This window comes from Dermacentor andersoni, chromosome 3, assembly GCF_023375885.2.
Source record: "Dermacentor andersoni chromosome 3, qqDerAnde1_hic_scaffold, whole genome shotgun sequence".
In the NCBI taxonomy this organism is placed as follows: domain Eukaryota; kingdom Metazoa; phylum Arthropoda; class Arachnida; order Ixodida; family Ixodidae; genus Dermacentor; species Dermacentor andersoni.
In genome coordinates, this window is record NC_092816.1 from 127264388 (window position 1) to 127284881 (window position 20494).

General features: G+C 46.7%; 1 protein-coding gene and 1 long non-coding RNA gene across 2 annotated transcripts in view; both read right to left on the reverse strand.

The window, feature by feature from the left end:
* The window catches only part of LOC140216761 (uncharacterized), a 275100-nt gene that overhangs the window by 246142 nt on the left and 8464 nt on the right, over window positions 1-20494 (reverse strand). The window lies entirely within an intron of this gene.
* On the reverse strand, window positions 17969-20090 carry LOC129386470 (uncharacterized). Its single transcript, XM_055074463.2, has 2 exons — window positions 19737-20090; window positions 17969-19476 (listed from the first exon to the last, which is right to left on the reverse strand). Exon 2 carries the CDS (start codon window positions 18924-18926, stop codon window positions 18366-18368), a length of 561 nt encoding a protein of 186 aa, XP_054930438.1. The 5' UTR covers window positions 18927-19476; window positions 19737-20090; the 3' UTR covers window positions 17969-18365.

The following is a 20494-nucleotide window of genomic DNA, read 5'->3' on the forward strand; positions in this document are numbered from 1 at the left end:
GAGAAATTTTGGTGAAACGATGGAAAGTGATTAATCTTCATGTTGAAAAGGTTTGGAGTGAGGTGTTACACTGCAGTGACTGTGCTGACCACGCATCACCGTAGTGTATCTATCTGACATTGGGCAAGAATGTGGACAGTGTGCAAGTGCAATCGACTACATTATATCACAGTGACCACAACGCAATGCTCACCATGGTGACAAAGTAAAAGGAATAAAAGATGAGAACAACAAAGAAGTTATGTGTATGTGTCTTTATTCAATCAATATAGTTATTACACATTACAGCTTCGCTGGTCATCCTTCACAGAACGGAAGGGCACTGAATTTTTTCATCTTTGTGCACGTTGCAATTTGTGGACTCGGTAGAGGTGTGAACTTGTGGCCATTGCACGAACCATAAAGATGTGAAGAAGGCGAGCCAAGAGGAGGTGACACAAACAGAAGCGTGTCAGAGGAAAGAAAGAGAAGGAACAGCGAGACTGCACGGCAAACACGTGGGAGCTCGAGCTGCGAAGCCTATGGTATCTGTGTTAGCAATATGGTATCAGTGCTTACATTACTGCAACAGCCACTGAAAACTTCTACAAGACACTCTTGACGCTTTTGCAATTGATCCTTAATTACAATTTCAAATTCATCTACAATAGTATCTCGTTGATATGATTCTGCATAATACGTTTTTCGGCCTCATACATTTTTCTTTTTCCTAGCTAACATCCCTGGCAAATAATGCATTTTCATGCATTTAGTACGATCACATTTTTGCCCAAAATTGGTTAATACGATCACAAAAGTGGATCTTGACCGATATTTCTAGAAATCCTACATTTATTCTTCGGTATACTAGCTCAAACCACATTCCAACAAGCCACGATCTGTACGTTGCAGAGCCAATGACGCCACGGCAGCGTCGGTTCTGCGGCAAGAATATCGCTGTAAGGCACAGTCGCTGCTTCAAATGGTGATGCACCAGGCGATGCAACGCGCCATGCTCTCGGCAGGCAGCGACTTCCCGACTTTTCGCGATGCTCCATGCCATCCGTGCTTCCTGCGCTGTTTCTCTGTTCTCTTGGTGCCTTGCTGCTGTGTTCGGTGGTGCTGCAGTGGTTTTTGTGCTTTTCCTTTTTTTTCCTCTGGCTGCGTTGTTGCTGTGCACGACGGTGCTGCCAGGTTTGTAACAATGTCGAGGAAACGTAAGGCACTCAGTTTAAAAGAAAAACTAGAAATTGTATGCAAGTTCGAAGAGAACCCGAAGAGGAAGCACAGGCAAGCTGGGTTTACCAGTGTCAACGCTCAACACTATTGTCGGTCAATGTGAGGAACTTCAAAAATAGCTGCAAGTTTTCGACCCCAGTGTGAAATGAACGTGAGGTGCGAAACATGCGCAAATGGAAGAAATCCTGCTTACATGGTTAAAGAAAGTCAGAGTGGCAGGAGTGAACATCGACGAGTCAGTCCTACTTGAGAAAGCTAACAACATAGCACTCTCCTTGGGCATTGAACGCTTTCGAGTGTCCGGCGGCTGGCTTCAGCAATTTAAGGCACGACATGGATAGTCGTACAAAACAGTGTTCCGCAAAGCAAAAAATACTGATGCAGGCATCGTCTCAGAATGGTTGCCTACTACATTACCTATGCTGATATCACAGTACTGACCGTAGGACGTCTTCAATGCGGACGAGGCAGGTGTTTTCATCAACATGCAGCCAGAGAAAAATCTCAGCATGAAGGGCGAGACATGCCGAGGCGGCAAAAAAAAAGCAAGGAAAGAGTCACAGTTTTATTTTGCTGCAATGCAGATGGAAGCGAGAAGCTCAAACTGACCGTTCCCTGCAAGTGCTGGAAACCAGGCTGTCTTGCACATGCCAAACATTTCCTGGTCGTGTACAAGGCGAACAAGAAGGCCTGGTTGAACGGCACCTTCTTTTCCGAGTTTCTCACTGCACTCGATTCCAAAATGCGCGTTAAAAAAAGAAAAATTCTTCTATTTATTGACAACTGTGCAGCATATCCAATTGGCATTAACTGGCTGTATAACGTGAAATCTGTTTTTCTGCCACAAACACCACCAGCCAACTGCAGCGCCAGGACACAAGGATCATTAGAAATGTGAAGTTTCACTCTCATAGCTTGCTGGTCCGTCGGCTCTTGGCCAAGATAGCACAAGAGGACACAGACTTGAGGATCTATCTTCTTGACACCAAACATTTTTTGGTGATGACTTGGGATCAGGTAAAAGCGGAGAATATCACTAAGTGTTTCAAGAAATGTGGCTTTTTGGGTGCTCATGAACAACTGGGCAACCAAGAAGATGAGGCTGCGCTTGAAATGCCAGAATGGGACCAGTTAAACTTGGACATTTCGTTACGAGACTTTGTGTGAGCAGATGACGACCCGGCAACCAGCAAACTGCGCGCTGCGCAAGATATCATTGCAGAGTCCTGTGGTGTGGCAGCAGTTGCGGATGATGGTGGTGACGACAACACATTAGAAGCCGGAGGGAGCCATGGCGACCGGTGTTCAACGGCAAGCGACGCACTCGAACATTTGGACACACTTCGTAGCTTTGTCGCGAATGCAGTGTTGAGTGAGCAAACTGCAGCTTCCTTTTTTTACTTTTCAGAAGAATTTACTCCTAGACGTGAATAACTGCCAACGAGATTCCACTGTATAAGCATTTTCTTCAGGTAAACAGAACTGCAATGGGAACAAAAATGAGGCCTAACTATGTAAACCTTTTCATGGCATCACTTAACTTTTTACATGCTAATCTTTTAAAATTGGAACAGATGAAACCTGCTTTTTTTTCCTTTCATAATATACCACATTTTTTAATCTCTGTTTCCGCATGCTCACTGATGCTTGTGGAAAACATTGCAATTTTAATTTTATCATTAGGCAATTTAGAAGGTTTGGATAAACGTTTGCAAACCGGCATATCTTGGGTTCCATCACTGCCACATGTTTGTTGCATTATTTTACTGGAAATAGGAATGCCGCAATGAACAATACAGAACTAAAATATCAGCAGATAATTGACGGTTACTCAATGGAAAAATTTAAAAAAAGAGAAAACTAAAGACACTAACTTTTGGCTTCGAGAGAATTATGCGAACATTCCTTTTTCGGAACAACGGCATTCCACAGTCACAAAAATAGTGTAGACCGACTCTCGCACCTTCACTTAGATGAGCTTTTTTTTTTTTTTCCTTGTTGGCGGCACCCATATTGTGGCACTTGGCAGGAACTTAAATGGCATCTTTCCTTGGCATTATTTTGGCATTACCTAGCATGTGGAAGAAGAAGAAGTAAACTGCAGCACATAGCCACGTCAATCCTTGTCAGTGAGAGCAGAGAAAGACTTCGCAGCTGATCAGGGGTGGAAGCAGTCAAGAAAGTTTTGTAGAAGCTCTGGAAGCAGCAAATTTGGCACATTGGAGGATGAATTGACCATTTTGGAGCAGCAAATACATGTTTTGGAGCAGCTTGGTAAACGTCAATACGGGTGAAATACAAGCATATGAAGGTGTTCCTCATTTGACTATGCAGAGAACTATTAGATTATGGCAAATTAGTTCTGCAGAAGCCTGCAAGGCAAGTAAAATTCATGACAAGGAAAAATTATCACCCACCCGACTGCAGCATGAAGCTACAAAGGAGACCCGTACAGGTTTCTCAGAAACCACCATTGAATTACACATCTGATGTGCCAACTAACTGTGGCCAAGAAAAAAAATAAATGTGGGCTTTCCGTGAACAGTGGCCACTCTGTGCTGGTAGGCTTATGTTATTGCCAGTCAAGTTTTCTTTTTTTTTTTTTCATTGTGAATAAGCAACTTATACTTAATTGTAGTGAACTAACATTTATAACGTTACTTATTCAAAAAGGTGCCAATGCAAAGTTTGTGGAATACATCGAGAAATGACCGATAACAGCGTATATAGCGACCTAGGTCAAGTGTGGTCCTTTCTTTTTCTGACAAAAAAAAAAGAAGTACAAACCCACAAAATTTCCTTTAAAAATCTACGTGACAATGTGTCCCCACACAAGTAATGTAAGTGGTCTCAGACGTTAACACCGTCACCAGTGCACTATGTATGTTACAAACATGCAAACCTGGGGCACAGTCTTGTGATGGTTCACAAAGCAAACCGTTACCAAGATCGCGCTACTTTGCATATGGTAGGGACTCTATATGTACGCCATAAACTGCTGACATGTCAAGAAAAAATCATGACCACTCATTCGCAGTACCCCTATTCGACATAGTGTGCAGAAGTGTTGTCAGGGTCAGAGCGGTTTATTTTTACTTTCTATTTATTTCACGGGCTTTCTTTCTTGTTAAAAAAAGTCTTCACAAATCCTAGGTTGTTTTGAAAGCTGTTATTGGTCATTTGTAACTGTTGTACAAAAGTTTTGCACTGGCAACACATTGGATAGGTAAACATTAAAATTGAGCTAATTAAACATATTTGTGCACAGTGAGAAATATTCAGAGTGGCCACCATGAACAACGCCCATCAAGGTACAGCGAACGTCGTTCGAATAGTGCCCTCCGGTAATTTGTAATTCTTGGCGACCTGCAGTTGAGATAGCAGAATACCACAGACTAAACAAGAAGTGACACACTGGTCATGGCACACTTGCCAATATATATCACATTGCTTGCCGACAAAAAGCTGCAAGCTACCATATTTACCCGAATGTAACGCGAGTTTTTTTTACCAAAGATAGAAGTGAAAAGTCACCCCCGCGTTACATTCGAATACTAGGTATAAAAATGCTAAGAAAGGCACCAAACACTCATTATTAAGCTTGCTTAATGTGCCGCAATTACGTCCGTGTCGACTGACCTGCTCCTTCAAAGTTGCGCGCTCCAAATTCAGCGGTCAATCAATACACGAACCACGGCCAGGGCGAGTCGCGAATGCAGTGCAAACGCGAAAAAGGCAGAGCAAATGACACCAACGAGAGCGCGCCAGCGACTAGTCACCTTGGAGGGACCAAACGCGCGCGTGAGTGTCGAACGATTGGTGCGCGAAATGGACGACCCTTTTTCTCACCACTAGATGATTCTACAACGAGCACCCCTTGGCGCACGAAATGAATGCGCCTTTTTCTCACCACTAGGTGATTCTAGTGATGTAGCGATCCGTTTGGGCCACTGGCGGTGTGTCCCGGGCACTTGTTTTTACGATAGTATCACGTGACCTACGCCACCAACTCCTCAGGCAGTGCATAGCCGCATTGTCTGTTCAGCGCTTCGACACTTTGGTCTGTTCCTACCTGCTTAATGTGCCTAAATCCAAAATGGCGTGCTCTAGCACTCAGTATACCGCTGGCTTCAAGCATACCGCTATTCTACTTGCCAAAAAAGTCGGTAACTCAGCAGCCGCAAGAAGCCTGGACATCAACAAATCGACGATAAGGGGGTGGAGGAAGCATCGCCAGGAGTTGTTCAATTGGAACAGTCATACAAAAGGTTTCCGTGGGCCCAAGAAAGGCCCCTTCCCACATTTGGCGTGTCGTCTTGCAGACTTCGTTGGTGAACAATGCTCCCGGCTTCTTGGTGTGAGCACTGAAATGCTTCAGTGCAAAGCACGTGAACTTGCACGAGACGCGGGTTTGGCGCCAAACCAATTCAAGGCATCGCGCAGCTGGATACAGAATTTCATGTGAAGGGCCAGTTTTTCCCTTCGACGCACTACCTTGATTTGTCAGAAACTACCACCCGAGGACTAAGAGTCGAAACTTCTCACGTTTCAGCAGTATGTCATTGATCCCCGCCGCTCTACCAACATGCCACTTGGACACATCGGGAATGCGGACCAAACCCCCGTGTACCTTGATATCCCAACGGTTAGACAGTGCACAAGTCTGGTGAACACGAAGTTCAGATTAGAAGCACTGGAAACAAAAAGAATCGGATAACAGTTATGCTTGCATGTTTGGTTGATGGTCGCAAGCTCCCTCCCTTCATAATTTTTCGCCCGAAGACTATTTCGAAAGAAACATTTCCGAACAACGTTGTAGTATGCTGCCACGAAAAAGGCTGGATGGACTCGGAACTCATCATAAATTGGTTTTCCAGCATTTGGGACCAAAGGCCAGGTGCACTGCTGCATACAGAATCAATATTGGTGCTGGATTCTTTTCGAGCTCACCTCACACCCGGCATGAAAGAAAAGCTGTAGCGTGACCGAACGCGTTTGGTTGTCATACCGGGTGGAATGACGTCCATACTTCAGCCCTTGGATGTTTGCTTGAACAAGCCGCTCAAGGATAGCTTGCGGAAGCTGTATTGGGACTGGATTAAATGTGGATCTACCTCAATACCTGCAGGGAGACTGAAACGCCTGAGTGCATCTACTGTTGCCCAGTGGGTTTCGGCTGCTTGGTACGGGCTGTCTCATGAAACAGTCTACCGCGCATTTAAGAAATGTTCTACTTCAAGTGCCCTCGACAGAAGTGAGGATGATCTGCTCTGGGAAACAACTAGTGACAAAGAGGAGTCCTGCTGTTATGACGACAGCAACGGCGACATCAGTGGTGAGGATGAAGATTAGGCATAGTTTGCACGTACTTCAATAAAGCTGCTCTCGACTTTTCCTATAGTTTGTTTCCTGCGTTACATTCGTGTTCTATAGTTTGTTTCTCGCGTTACATTCGCGTTTTTGCATCTTTGATCTTGCACGTTCGCAAAGTCGACCCTCGCGTTACAGCCGTGTTCTTTTTTTTCCCCGGTTTCACCCTCGCAAAGTCGACCCTCACGTTACAATTGGGGTCGTGTTACATTCGGGTAAATACGGTATTTCCGGAAAAAAAATAATAAAGGGATAAAAATGTTCACTGGCTTTCCGGTCTGCTTCGTCGAGCAATATTTTGAGTAGGCTCAATTATTCGGGCTTATTAACAGCGATGCCACAGGTGCCAAGAGCCAGTGTAAAACAGAAACCGATATTTCATGCGCTGAATGTATTTATTTTTTTGTACTCGATGTGCACAAGACACATTGTGATCAACGCGATATCAGAGGCTTGTGTTTTTGCTGAACCTTTAATTAGAACCACCATTTGGCCGTTGATTAAATACAAAAATTTACATCCTTTGCTCGCCTTCTGTTGTGGCAAAATACTGATTTTGTGTGGTGTGGCCCTACAGAAAATAGTGTAACCTGGGTGCAAATTTAAGCGTTGATTGGAGTGGTCATTGGATATTTGTAACCAAGAAGTTTCATGAAAGCAAGCAGGTAGTTTGTTGGTGTGTTTGTGATGTGTGGTGCGCGACATGGTGCGGTGATCGGGAAGGTCAGGAGCAGACGACACTGAGTGCACGCGCGCCGAGGTGGAAGAAGGAAAACAACGACGCCGAAAAGCGTCCGGCACGAGAACGCGAGGCGCAGGGAAGACAACAAAAAGAAAAGCAACCAATTAGAAAAGACCACGGGGCGTCAGGCAGCCAATCCGAGAATGCCAAATCGGCCAGACCAGAAGAAAAAGCGCGGTGCGCTGGCAGAGAGGGGACACGCAAGGGGGACACGCAAGAGGACACGCAGGGGAGACGCCAGGAGAGTCCCAGGAAGCGACGGCAGGAGGAGGTCAACCACCGGAGCGGGCGTTGAAGACGGGCCGTCGGGCCCGTCTACCCGAGCGTGCCGTCAGCTCCTCAAAGCCGGTGAGCTTCTGCGCCAGTGGGCAGGACGAGAACAGTCGGGTTACAGGCCCGAGTTCTACGTCAGCTGCCCGGCCAGAACGCCGCCCCGTCTGTCGTGCCGTCTGCTGCTTGAGGCTGGCGTTCGAGCTTCCGCGCCGTGGGCGAGACAGGAGCAGTCATGCTACGGGCCCGAGCTCTACATCCAGCTGCCCGGCCAGAACGCCGACGCCGTCCACTCCTGCCATTAAGCCGCCCACTTTACCTCGCCTAGCCAGAGCGGGCGCACTCCGGTCGCCCGGTCAGTCAGCTTACACCGCGACCTATGATGAGACCGACGCCACTCCTTTCGCCAGCTTGTCGCCGCATCGAGACTGTGACGCGTCCCCGCCCTCGTGGCAAGCCCGGACTCGCGCACTCGTTAACCTCATGCAAGCCCTATGTGTGTTCTTTGCCGCAATGTCTTCTTGAGTGTTTATTTTAGGCATGCTTTCTGTTTCCTTCTATTTACTTCCTCTTTTTAGTTTGATTAAAAGTCTTTGTGTGTGTGTTCAAACCAACGGCTTTGTCCTCAATTGGGTTCTCGGAGGCTCCGCCTAAGAGAACCAACCGAACCATTGAGTACACGAACCTTTGCCCCCATATTAAGGTCGTCACAGTGTTGTACCATTATCCCGGTAACCGGACATGGTTGCCCATGCAAAATAGATCTAGAAGTCACACACACAGCGCTTGCCCATTAATTGACTCAGATGTACCAGTAGGGTGCAAAATCAAGTGCTAAAATGTATAACGAAACTGATGAGCTACCCGCTGAGCAGACTGGGCGACCTTATTCATTCAGCACAGCTTTTCTTCCTGACTGCCCCCATGAAGTGAGCGCCAGTTCAAATCTTTAGCTAGTCTACATATATGCAAATGCGGAGCACTTTTCTTAAACATTTGCAGTACATTCTATAGCACAAAAGGTTTTCATTTTCTTGTGGTCTAGTACAATTACGCCACCAAACACAACCACACTCCAAAGGCACCGACACTGAACTGGATTGCTTAGGATTGGATTGGACTGCAGGGCTAAGCGCTAACAAACGAATACCTATAGCTGTATGGTTGCCCCTGAACAAGCACATCCTGCTATATTTGCAAACTTCATTCGAAATTCGTGTTTCAGCACAGGTTGGCACAGCTTGATGGTTTGGCGCAGAACTTTCATCCCATCCCTGGGTTGATTTTATTTTGTAGTAACATACTTCTTCCCAACACAATAATTCTCATTTTAAGTCATAGTGACTGGTGCCCTATTACGGCCACCACTTATGCAAAATGTTCATTCGTGGTAAACCTATTCAATATTGCTATAAGATTCAGATGATGTGCTCTCCAAATAGGTATCCCTATGCGATGGAGATACGAGGGTCATTCAGAAAATAAAGACCATTTAGTTATACAAAATGAAACACACAATATTTATTGAAAAAAAAAAATTGTGCTACATACATACTTTCTCTTTTCAGGGTCAACTGGCTTCCGTAATAGCTGTGCCTATAATGCTGTGAGTGGAGGTTGCAAGAAGTTGCCCTTTTGCAGTTGGTGTAAAGGTCAAAATGAATTGTGTGGTTGAAAATCCCGCAGACTGTGACGTAAAGAGGTCTATTGGATTTCTAAGCTCTCAAAAGGTGAAACCGGCAGAAATTTACCAACAACTGAAAGCAGTCAATGGTGATAATGTATAGAACAAAAGAAATGTGAGAAAATGGTGTCAAATGGTCAACAATAGTCGAACAAATGCGCACGATGAAACTTAAGCTGGACGCCCATCACTCATCACAGAAGACCTGAAGACTACAGCAAACAGAATCTTGCAAGACAGGTGCGTAACTCTTGACGAATTGCACATTGTGCTTCCAGACATTTTAAATTCCTTGCTTGGTGAAATTATGTAGCAACATCTCGGCTGCAACAAAATTTATGCACCATGGTTTCAACGGCAACTGAAGGAAAAGGGTGACAAGACACCTCTCCGGCTCAGGTTTGCTACCAATATGGTATCCGTCCTGCCTGTCCCTGAACAACACAAAGTCTAATTTGACAACTTTTTCACCATGAACAATCTCTTGACGAAACTGGCTGACCAGGCAATACAAGTGATAGCGACTGTACAAGATGAGAACCGGTGGCTGCCCAATGAAGAGCACGAAAGATATCGAAAAAGAGGAAGGAGGAGCTTATGGTTACAAATGTGGCAGGGCAGTCTACGCATGCAGATGGAACAATGCGGTAGTCACAGTTTCTTTGGACCACCTCAGCCATAATCCTGTTCGTACTGCAGAACATTTCTCATGACTCTCCAACAAAAAGGTAGACATTCCTAAACCTTATCTGATCAAAAAATACAACGAAGGCATGGAGGGTGCAGACGTTATGGACCGCCTCCTCGGCAGCTGTCGCCCAAGGCTTAAAACAAAAAGTGGTGGTGGAACCTTTTCAGCAATGGTCTAAACATTGCTGTAGTTGATGGATGGCTCCTTCAAAATGAACTTCACAAGGGAACAAATGCTGTCATGATGCACATAGCTTTTCGGTGGCACGTCACCATGTCTTTGCTGCACCTCAGGCAGAAACTCCCTGTGCAACCAAGACCTCGGTCCAAGAAGCATGGACAGGAAAACTGATGGCCACTACATATCAGTGATGCAGGGAAGGTGCACAGAGTGCAACAAAAATACGACCAACCAGTGTCAATAGTGCAAAAAGCGGCTGCAGAAGAAATTCTTTGCAGCTTACCCCGGCTTGTGAAGCACTCACAACTATACAGCCAGCACAATGAAAGAACGAATTTTGGAAAGCGTTGTTATCCCTCTTAATACTTTTAAAAGGCCCTGTAAGTAGCTGACTAGTCTTCAGTTATGAATGAGCAATTCCCGCTTTATAGTCAATAAATGTTTCAGAAACATTTGCATCTTGTATATGAGGAATGCGAATGTTAAAAAATGAAACATGCAAAAAAACATGCTTAGTCGTCATAAATGTGGCTATATTTTTTATTATACTTAACAGAAGACCTGTGCAAATTATCAACATCAATTTCGGTTTTCTGATTACCACTCCATAGTGCAACATTTAAAACACTAATCCTTTTCGTGTGTCCCAGTCGTTGAAGCGCCTAATTTACAAAAGGCTCTTGGACGACGACCTCTCCATCCGGCAACATAACGAAACAAATCTCCTAAAATTCATAGCAGATTTCACTTCTGTTCATTCAACCATCTCATTCAGACACAGTTATTCCAAAGCAAGTATAAGTTTTCTGTATTTCAGAGTACAAGATAAGGTAAATTCCATCTCCACAACACTGTAGTATAAGAAGCCTACCGATTGCCAATACCCGCACTTCAAGAGTAGTCATCCTCACCAGTGCAACATGAGCCATACCATACTCACATGCTCATAGATATCGTGTATTTGATTGGATTTTGGTGAAATTGAGTGCCCCAACAAAAAGCTTAAGGAGGCCTTAAAGACCACCTCGAGACCGTTGTGGATGATGCCATTTGAAAAGCATGAACCCTAAACGGGAAAAAAATTTAGGCCGACTCGACTTCACGGCCCAAAGAAAATCAAACAAGCTTTATTCTGACCTATTCATCTGGTTTGCCTAATGTTAACAACATATTGTCTAAACATTTTATGTAGCTCAAAAGAGCAGCCATCTGTCCATATTTGCACAACCACCACGAGTGGTGTTTTGTTATTTGCTGTATGGATGTATGGTGACAGCTTGACATATTGTTACGGGGATGTTGGGAGTATATCTTCCATCTGTTTCTGTGCAATTATGCCAAATGTAGGTAGAGTGCATTATTTTCAACCGTATCAGAATATTCAAAGCGTCAAGAAATGTGGAAGGGCAGTATCCTGCAGCAACAACCACATCTAAATGCTGAATCTGTCAAGTGGGATCAAAACAAACGAACAGCTATCAGGCACTACCTGCATCACATGAAATCATGACACTGCAATTTTGAGCTGCATGACGTTGGCTCTGCGATGACCCCAATGTGTGACCTCCACTTAATTTCCATGGAATAAGTGGCTTTGTGGAAAACTAACCCTAAGGCTTATATTTAATTCAGGGTCAGCCAGGTACCTACTTAAAGTGCAAAAAGAAGAAAGGGCGCTGACTGTGGCGCTTTTTTAACCATATTAGGGCATTCTCATTTTCAGATGGCATTGACAGTCCTGTGACCTGTAGGGTGGTTCAATTTGCTTAGAAATTCAGCAATAATCTTAAATAAACAATAAACGAGATATGAAACCGAAATGGGTAGCTGCTTCGTGTGACGTCACAATGACTTGATGACGCCAGATAATACACTACCATAATGTGAACACGCAGAACGCATGCTAAACACGCAGTACACGTGGCGCTAACGCCAAAGAAGCGAAGCTAGTGATGTCGCCTGACAACATAGGGAGCTTTTACAGATTTTCCGAATTAGTGGTGATTTCAGCGACAGTGGCGGCATAGTCTCTGATGTCATAAACACGGGGTGGCCAGTAGGAAGTCATGAGCCAGGAACGCAGCCAATCCTTAAAATTAATTTTCAGGAAAAATAAAGGACTTGCAGTCATGTTGTTTGGCACAGATAATCAGACTATCAGACTGTAAAAGAGAACATATATTCAAAATTTTATGAAAGTAAGCGGACATCGAAAAATCGCCGGAGTTGCCCTTTAAGAAACATGCGCTTATAATTACACTTATTAGAAGGTAAGCAGAAAAACTAACTTAAATCCTGGGACATAACTTTGTAAAACAACAATTTTTCGAGGCACGCTGTAGTGGAGGACTCCATGTTAATTTCGACCCCCTAGGTATAGCTAAATCTAAGAATGAAAGCGTTTTTGCACCTCGCCCTAGTCGAAATGCGGCCTTCAGCCGGATTCAAACCCACAGCCTGCCTCAAGCTCAGAAGCCCTCCAAAGCCACTGGGCTTGCGGTGTATCTGACAACAGGCAGTAATGCAGTAGAACAATACGCTAGAAAGGCAAAAGATCTAGTAATTATTGCTGAGCAATGTCAAAATTTTGTTGAAGTAGTACCACTGCTGTCCTCTCATGACAAATGCAAAACTCATTAGCCCAAGTTTGACTTAAACACCGCAATGAACAATGTTTAATGCATGCATTAAAGCCAGTTGGCTTTCGATACTTAGTGCAACAACTGTTAGCCTGTAAAAAGAGACATGAAACAACGAGTAATACCCCTGTCCCACGGGCATCCGTGAGCTCCGTTAACATGAAACTCCCTAATCGAGACTGACAGCAATGGAGTTGCGGCCGTGCTACACAGCACAGTGTGAGCCTTCAACGGGCGCCGCATGGGATAGAAATGGCGCTGCTCCGCTTACTTTCGCGCGAAACTGCTTACAGATAGTCGCGATTAAAGGTAGTTTTTTTTTATTTTATTTTTGCACAATGTGTCATCTAACAAAATCACAGCAAGAGAGTTTGCTGTACATTACCACAAGACTTGTTTTCCCAGCATGGCGAAGTTGAAAGCGATGCTGGCCACACTGCATTCTTGCTTTCGTGTGTGGTAGCGTGGGTCACATTCGACCGGTGCGCTTCGAGTTGTGATTCTGTATTGTGTAATCGTGCGTGTGCTCGCAGTGAACTCAACCGCTTACAGATGAGTGATGATGCAGATAAACAAAACAAATGGCGAGACATTTCCCCATGCGGCACGGCAAAGCATTGGTGTAGAGGGTACAGGCGCTAAGTCCTAAAAACAAATTAAAACTCCCATTACGTGGCATAAAAGCCAAGCATCAAGTGACCCAGGTAGATGTAGGAGCATTTAGCCTGCTTGCGACAGAAAGGGAAAAGTGGAAGCGCAAAGAAAGAGACTTGAAAAAGCCGATAGAACGGCTTCGACATACAGTTGATAGCTACAAAGAGGAACTTGAGAAAATGAAAAATGACTGCCATTTTGGTGAACTAGAGTACATTCGCGAACAGGTACAAGCATATTTCAGCGGTGTTCTTATGGGACCAAATTGTTAACTTCCGAAGCAAGAACCCAGTATGGACTGAAGATGTTGTGCGACACTGCGTCATACTGTGCTACCTGTCTACAAAGGCCTATGAGCATCCAAGGAGGGAGCTGCTGCTCAATCTACCAAGCAGAAGCACTCTTCAGAACTACATAGGAAGCTGTTCTGGGGAGACGGGCATCAACAGCTTAGTGCAAGCCAGATTTAAAAGCCCAAGTAGAAAAGCTTGATGCACCTCTGTCTAGAACTTGTTCATTGATAGTTGATGAGATGCAGATAAAGCCCAAACTTCAGTACAACAAGCAAAAAGACTGCTTTGTTGGCCAAGTTGACATGGGCAGAGTGAACGAATCTGGCAATGACATTGTGCTGGCAAACTCCATGCTTTGCTTTGTCATCAATGGGCTGTGCACAGCTTACAGAATCCCAGTTTCGTATTTTTTTACAAAAGGTCTCAATGGGTCCCAGTTGTTGAAGTTGGTTATGTAATGTCAAAAGTTGAAGAAACTGGGTTCAAAATAGCAAGCATAGTGACAGACAATCATAAAGTCAATGTAAGTACTATGAAAGAGCTCTGCGGTGAATTTTTGACTTATAGAATCCAACATCCATGCGATCCCGAGAGGCTCATTTTTCTAAATTTTGATTACTGTCACATAATCAAGAATCTTCGATCCCAATTTCTTTCACGAGACCTTGGCAAGGCTGGTGAGGTATCTTCTACATACCTCAAAAAGCTATACGAAATGCCTAAAACCTGGCTTGTCAAGCCAGTGCGGCATCTAAGCAGGAAACACGTGTACCCGAATAATGTCGAAAAGATGAACGTCCGGAGGGAGGTGTTATCCTCGGATGTTACATCTTCACTGGAAGTTCTACAGGAGCAAGCCGTTCACAGCTGCCACCCTTCTTCTACTTTTGCAGGACCGACGATAGTGTTCATGAGAAACATGTATCGGTCGTTTCTATTGCATGACACCAGTAACACAGTGCAACATGTCCTGCAACACTTTCCTGATGTCAGGCATTTTGATGACCCAAATGATGATCACCTTGAGTGGCTTGAAGTTATATTTCCTATGTACATAGAGGAACTGAAGAAGGATGCGACATCTCGTGGATTCTTGACAGCAGAGACCTATGAAGCACTCCTGCTCACAACCTACTCCACTGTGTATTGTATTCGTTAACTGCTCTTGACAGAAAAGTTTCATTTTGTATAAACAAGAAAGTTCCGTAGTGATCCTATCGAATCACTTTTTGGGACACTGAGGCGATCAGTAGGCTGTAATGACCAGCTGGATGTCCGAGCTGCTATCACTGGACTAGAAAAAGTTCTGAAGACAGGCATTGCAGCTACATCACAAGACAGCAATGTTGTCCGCACTGAAGAAACTGGACCAAGCAAAGCAGTTTTGCCTGCAAGTACACAAGCATGTGAGGGCTCAGCTGAACTTCCTGCAGTAGCTGCCAATGTGATGAAGTGCCTAAAGCTGCCGAGTATACCAAGTTTTCGAACACTGCAGCTGTCTGCAATTGTCTATGCAGCTGGCTATATTGCCCGTGTTGTTAGGGAGCATATCGATTGTGAAAGCTGCTGTGCAGTGACATCGAAGCCATTGACCAAGCAACCACTGCAGCCGCTGACTTGGCACCAGGACCGAGGATGCCCTTCCAATAAACTGCTTCATGTCTTGAAGACCCTGTGGCGCTTTGTTCAAACGGCTCTTGAAGAGAAACCACCGCTTCAGAAGCCCCTGAAGACTCTTCTAGAAGCGGCTGTTCCAGCTGTTTCAGAGTCGCGCCTCCTCCACTGCTCCAATGTTCAACGCCCCCAGGATCTTGCTGAATTGGGGTGCACAAAGTTCATAAAGCCGCTCCTTGGGAACTACGCCTCTACAGCCACAGATAAAAGTGATGTATGCAAAACATTTTTTCAGAAGCCCCTTTCAAGAAAGTATGTTAAGCTATAGAAAGTGGCCCCACTTATGTTTTTTTTTTTTTTTTAAGCAATGCTGTGAATAAACTTTCTTCGTGTTGTTAGGAGTGAAAGAAGCCTTGGTTTTTTTGTCTGATGAGGACACCAAGACCCTGCGAATCATTGGTGTAGCCAAGGTTTCAGCCAAGGGCTCAAACCCCCCAAATTTTTTAATTTCGCATGTGTAAATATACATTCGCACATACAAAAACATGCACATACATGTACAAAGGGTGGTTGAACCTCACCCGAAAAACATTTTTGGCTACGCCCCTGCCGTGAGTTCACGGAGATATTCCATCGCGCGCTTCCGTTCATTGTGCACATTGTTTTCAGTTCCTGGTGAAGCGATTGGTGCTCATGCATAGCAAATTTACACGCCACGAGTGCGTCGCACCGAGGTTTGCAGTCCCTTCAGCTCAATGTACGCAATGGGCGCAGTAAGCAGATTGCAGAAGTTCAACTATGTGTGTGCTTTCAGTTCTCGGGAATCGCATAAGTTCCACCCATCGCGAGCGCTCGGGTAAAAAACGGCGTCCTTTAAACATGCATTATTAGCACTCTGCTGGCGTGTACACTTTAGACGCTGCCCAATTGAGCCAAGCTGCGCAGCAAACATTTGTACCCTATATATTATAGCCGCATGCGAGCAGCGCGCATTCGTCCACCGTTCACACACAGTCTACGTTAGTGGCGCCGCCACAAAGGTAAGTGTTGTGTCGGCAGCGGCAGGCAAGCGGGGGGCCCCGACGGGCGAACGCGCGGCTAGCGCCGGCGCAGTGAAGGAGACACGGAGCTAACTGCGCCCGATGAAAACCGGAACGAAGACTCCGCCGACCCGCGGCTGTTTATTCTTATAAAGGCTTCACATGCTAGATGACACCTCCCGATTGGTCCAAGCTTGTCACATGACAGAAGGGGGGTGCGCCATCTAGCTAAGCAATTACAAAACATACATGTGCGATGACACAGAGATCTGACAGGGGGCGACACTATACTACATCATCCCCCCCTGGAAACAAAGCGAGCATACAGTGAAACGCGCACACAAGACGCGCACTTAAGTCCAAAGGCAATTTCAGTTCGTTACCCCCCACGTTCACACACGCGCACCAGTCGCACACAAAGCACGCACTTAAGTCCACAACAATTTCAATCCATCCCCGCCCAAGTTCACACACACGTGCACCAGTCTTGGGCACCAACACACAGGCAGTCACTAAGTCTGACAAAGAACACGCACAAAACTCACTGCACCGCAACAAGGAGCACATTTTATACCTGTGTTAATGAAACATGTGGACTCTCAACGAGGCCCCTAGCCGTGGCATTTTGAAGACTGTAATACACTCTACACTACAGAAACAAAATCATCGAGCCACGGAGGCCGTTTTCTGTCACGATGAGGACGCGTGCGTACCTCAGAAGAACTTTGGGGGTTGCGACGCGTATCGGTCGACTTTAAAGACCTAGTCGTCCCACTATTATTTACCTCCCCCTGGTTGGACAATTGAATGTGGTTATGGCTTAAAGCTGGAGAGGGTTGCCCAGGAAGCTCTTCTCGACGTCCCAACAAGTCCTGGGAGGCTACCGATTCCCCCACGGAATCAGAGACGACTGCTGACTGTGCAGACTCGGAAGTGATACAGCCAGACGAACTACTTAACTGATGCCTATGAAAGGACGATGTCACTACAGACGAGTCATCGGAATGACTATCCAAGTTTGAATGCGAGTACAAAAAGTTTCTATCACTTGTACACAATGTACTACCTGCTGGATCCTTCATCACTACGGTTAACTTAGACACATGCCACGTTTGCCCATCACTGAGTAGAAAAGTAGATGGTCCTATCTGGGCCTTGACTTTACGAGGTTTACTGTACTTAAAAAATCCTTTCCTGTTAAATCTTATTCTGACGGTGTCTCCCACCTTGATACACGAGTTGCCTGAGCACCTCTACGTTTGTCTACGTATTGTTTAGTCTGCCACTGTTTCTGCAAGACCCTTTCTTGAACTTGAGGCACGAGACTGTCCTGTTCTCGTAGATCAACACAGAGCCGCGTGGTTCCATCCTTCTTGCGCACCACCACGAGTGGAGACACCCACTCAGTAGCCTCGACGCGCTCGATGACGTCGCAGTCCTCGAGACGTCGCAATTCATGTGCGACCTGGTCACGGAGAGCCAGGGGCAGTCGGCCCAACTTTGAAGATGCTGGTGCCGATGAATTCGGTGCACAAAGTTGTTGACGAGACCCAATTCGTCACTGGAAAGGTGATCAAAATCCGGAGGCACACCTGTGGGGCTCTGTACCGAAGGAAGCGATGGTAGACGACATGTCAGCGACGTACCGTCGATCTGTATGCCCAAGCGTTGGATGGCGTCTAAACCCAGCAGTGATGTTCCTGTAGTCGTTACGTGGAACGTGACGGAGCATGACCTTTGGAAAAACTGGACAGTGGCTTGAAACAGGCCTTGAATGTCGATGCATTGCTTGGAGAAATTTTTCAAGTCCACTGTTTGTGACAGTCTGTGCTGTCGACCAAAGTGCTTTCCAAAATCTTCGACAGTCATCATTGAGACAGACGCTCCCGTATCCACCGGCAGTCGCATGGAGACGCCGTTCACTACGACTGGAACTTCCAAATCTTTTTTAGTTTCCAAGGTGCTCACCGTCAAGACAGACGCGGACGGCTGTCCTGTGGAAGTTGACAAAGACCGCGTCTCTGCGGAAGAGACGTGCTGGACAGTACGGGTTTTTCGGCATACTGATGCAAAATGGCCCAACGTGTGGCAGGCGTTGCACCGCCGGTGCCTTGCTGGACAATTCCTGTACGTTGCAATATGCTTCGTGCTGCCACACCGATCGCATGCACCACGGTTCCCGGAGGAGCCATGTGCGAAATGTCGGCCCTCTTGGCGGCTTCCCGGAAGAAGTCGGTCGTCTCGGCGGCCTCTCGGAAGAAGTCGGTCGTCTCGGCGGCCTCTCGGAAGAAGTCTGTCGTCTCGGCGGCCTCTCGGAAGAAGTCGGTCGTCTCGGCGGCCTCTCGGAAGAAGTCGGCCATCTTCATGGCCTCCCGGACTACGTCGGCCATCTTCATGGCCTCCCGGACTACGTCGGCCATCTTCATGGCCTCCCGGACTACGTCGGCCATCTTGGCGGCTCCCCGGAAGAAGTCGGCCATCTTGGCCCGCCGACGGAACGCCAAGTTGAGATGCCTCGATTCTTCGAACATTTTCGGAGCCGAACGCGCGGTTCGCTCGATGCAAGGCTTCTAACGAGCGTCCAATTTCTTCTGCCTTGTCCAGGGACAGGGTTTCGCCATGAGCCAGCAACTTTTCGCGAACGCTGACGTTCGCTACGCCATGTATGATTTGGTCTCGGACGCGCTCGTTGTAGGCTGTGCCGAAGTTGCACTGTACCGCCTTCTCCTTCAATGCGGTCACGAATTCCAGGAATCCTTCTCCCTCGAACTGCTTCCGACTGGTGAATTCGTGCCGTTCCGCCAGGACATTTGTTGACGCGGCGAACAGCCGGTCAAGCCGCTCCAAGAGTCTCGGAAACTCTGACGCTGGCGGGACCGCATCACTTGACGTTGACGCTGCGCCGGTCGACTGCCTTGCTGCTTCGCTTGAAGCTGACGCTGCGCTGGTTAACTGCCTTGCTGCTTCCTGCTCCTCGTCTGCAAAGTACTTCCGTTGTCCCTCACGCCCGAGAGCGCTGACGAGCGCGGACGCTCGTCGCGCGTCCGTCCAGTCGCCACCGCCGGCCGCTTCGAGGTGGGCCTGAAAAATTTTTTTCCATCGTTGCCATGGAATTAACGGTGGCCCGGGCAATTCCAGAAAAACGGGAAGGTTCGCCGTGAAAGACGCCATGTCCGGTAGCGTGCAGGAGACAGTGCAGAAAACAAGCCGGAGCTCGCAGCAGGAATGGGGCAAGGAAGAACAAAGGGGGCGAGAAGGCCTAGGCTCGGAAGCCTCGCGACGCCGAGTGCGTCGGCGGCGTTTGCCTGCCGTGCGGACACGGGAAGGGTCGCTTCACTTACGAAGCTCGTTGGTGTCCCGGGGCTTCGGTCGGAACCGCTGCGGGAATCCCATCCTCGTCGCCAAAAGATGTTGTGTCGGCAGCGGCAGGCAAGCGGGGGGCCCCGACGGGCGAACGCGCGGCTAGCGCCGGCGCAGTGAAGGAGACACGGAGCTAACTGCGCCCGATGAAAACCGGAACGAAGACTCCGCCGACCCGCGGCTGTTTATTCTTATAAAGGCTTCACATGCTAGATGACACCTCCCGATTGGTCCAAGCTTGTCACATGACAGAAGGGGGGTGCGCCATCTAGCTAAGCAATTACAAAACATACATGTGCGATGACACAGAGATCTGACAGGGGGCGACACTATACTACAGTAAGCGGCGGTGTTTCGCAACTCGACCGACCGCACGTCCCCTTTGTTCTCTCCACAGCCTAGCAGGCACTGAAAAATATAGAGGAAGCACCGCTTTGAGGTAAAGATGAAGGAGTTAAATGAGTTTGCGGGTACCCGTGTGACAGGGGTATAATAGCAGAGTAGAGCCTTCAGCTTATTGGTGTATCCTTTAGGAACAAAAATCTGCACACACACAGAAAATGAGGAACTGGACAATGCTAAACTGCGAAAGCCAGAATGCATGTTAAGGGTCACAACGAACCTGAACTGGCTTCCACGCAATAATATTCCTTTACTGAGGGATTTATTCCTTTACTGAGGATTTGGTAGAATTTGCGAGAGCTCGTTCCTCTGACAAGCTTCCTGAGTAGATGTGAAA

Excerpts from the sequence above, each read along its gene's own strand:
- LOC129386470 (XM_055074463.2), bottom strand. The coding sequence starts at position 18,926 with ATGTTCGAAGAATCGAGGCATCTCAACTTGGCGTTCCGTCGGCGGGCC.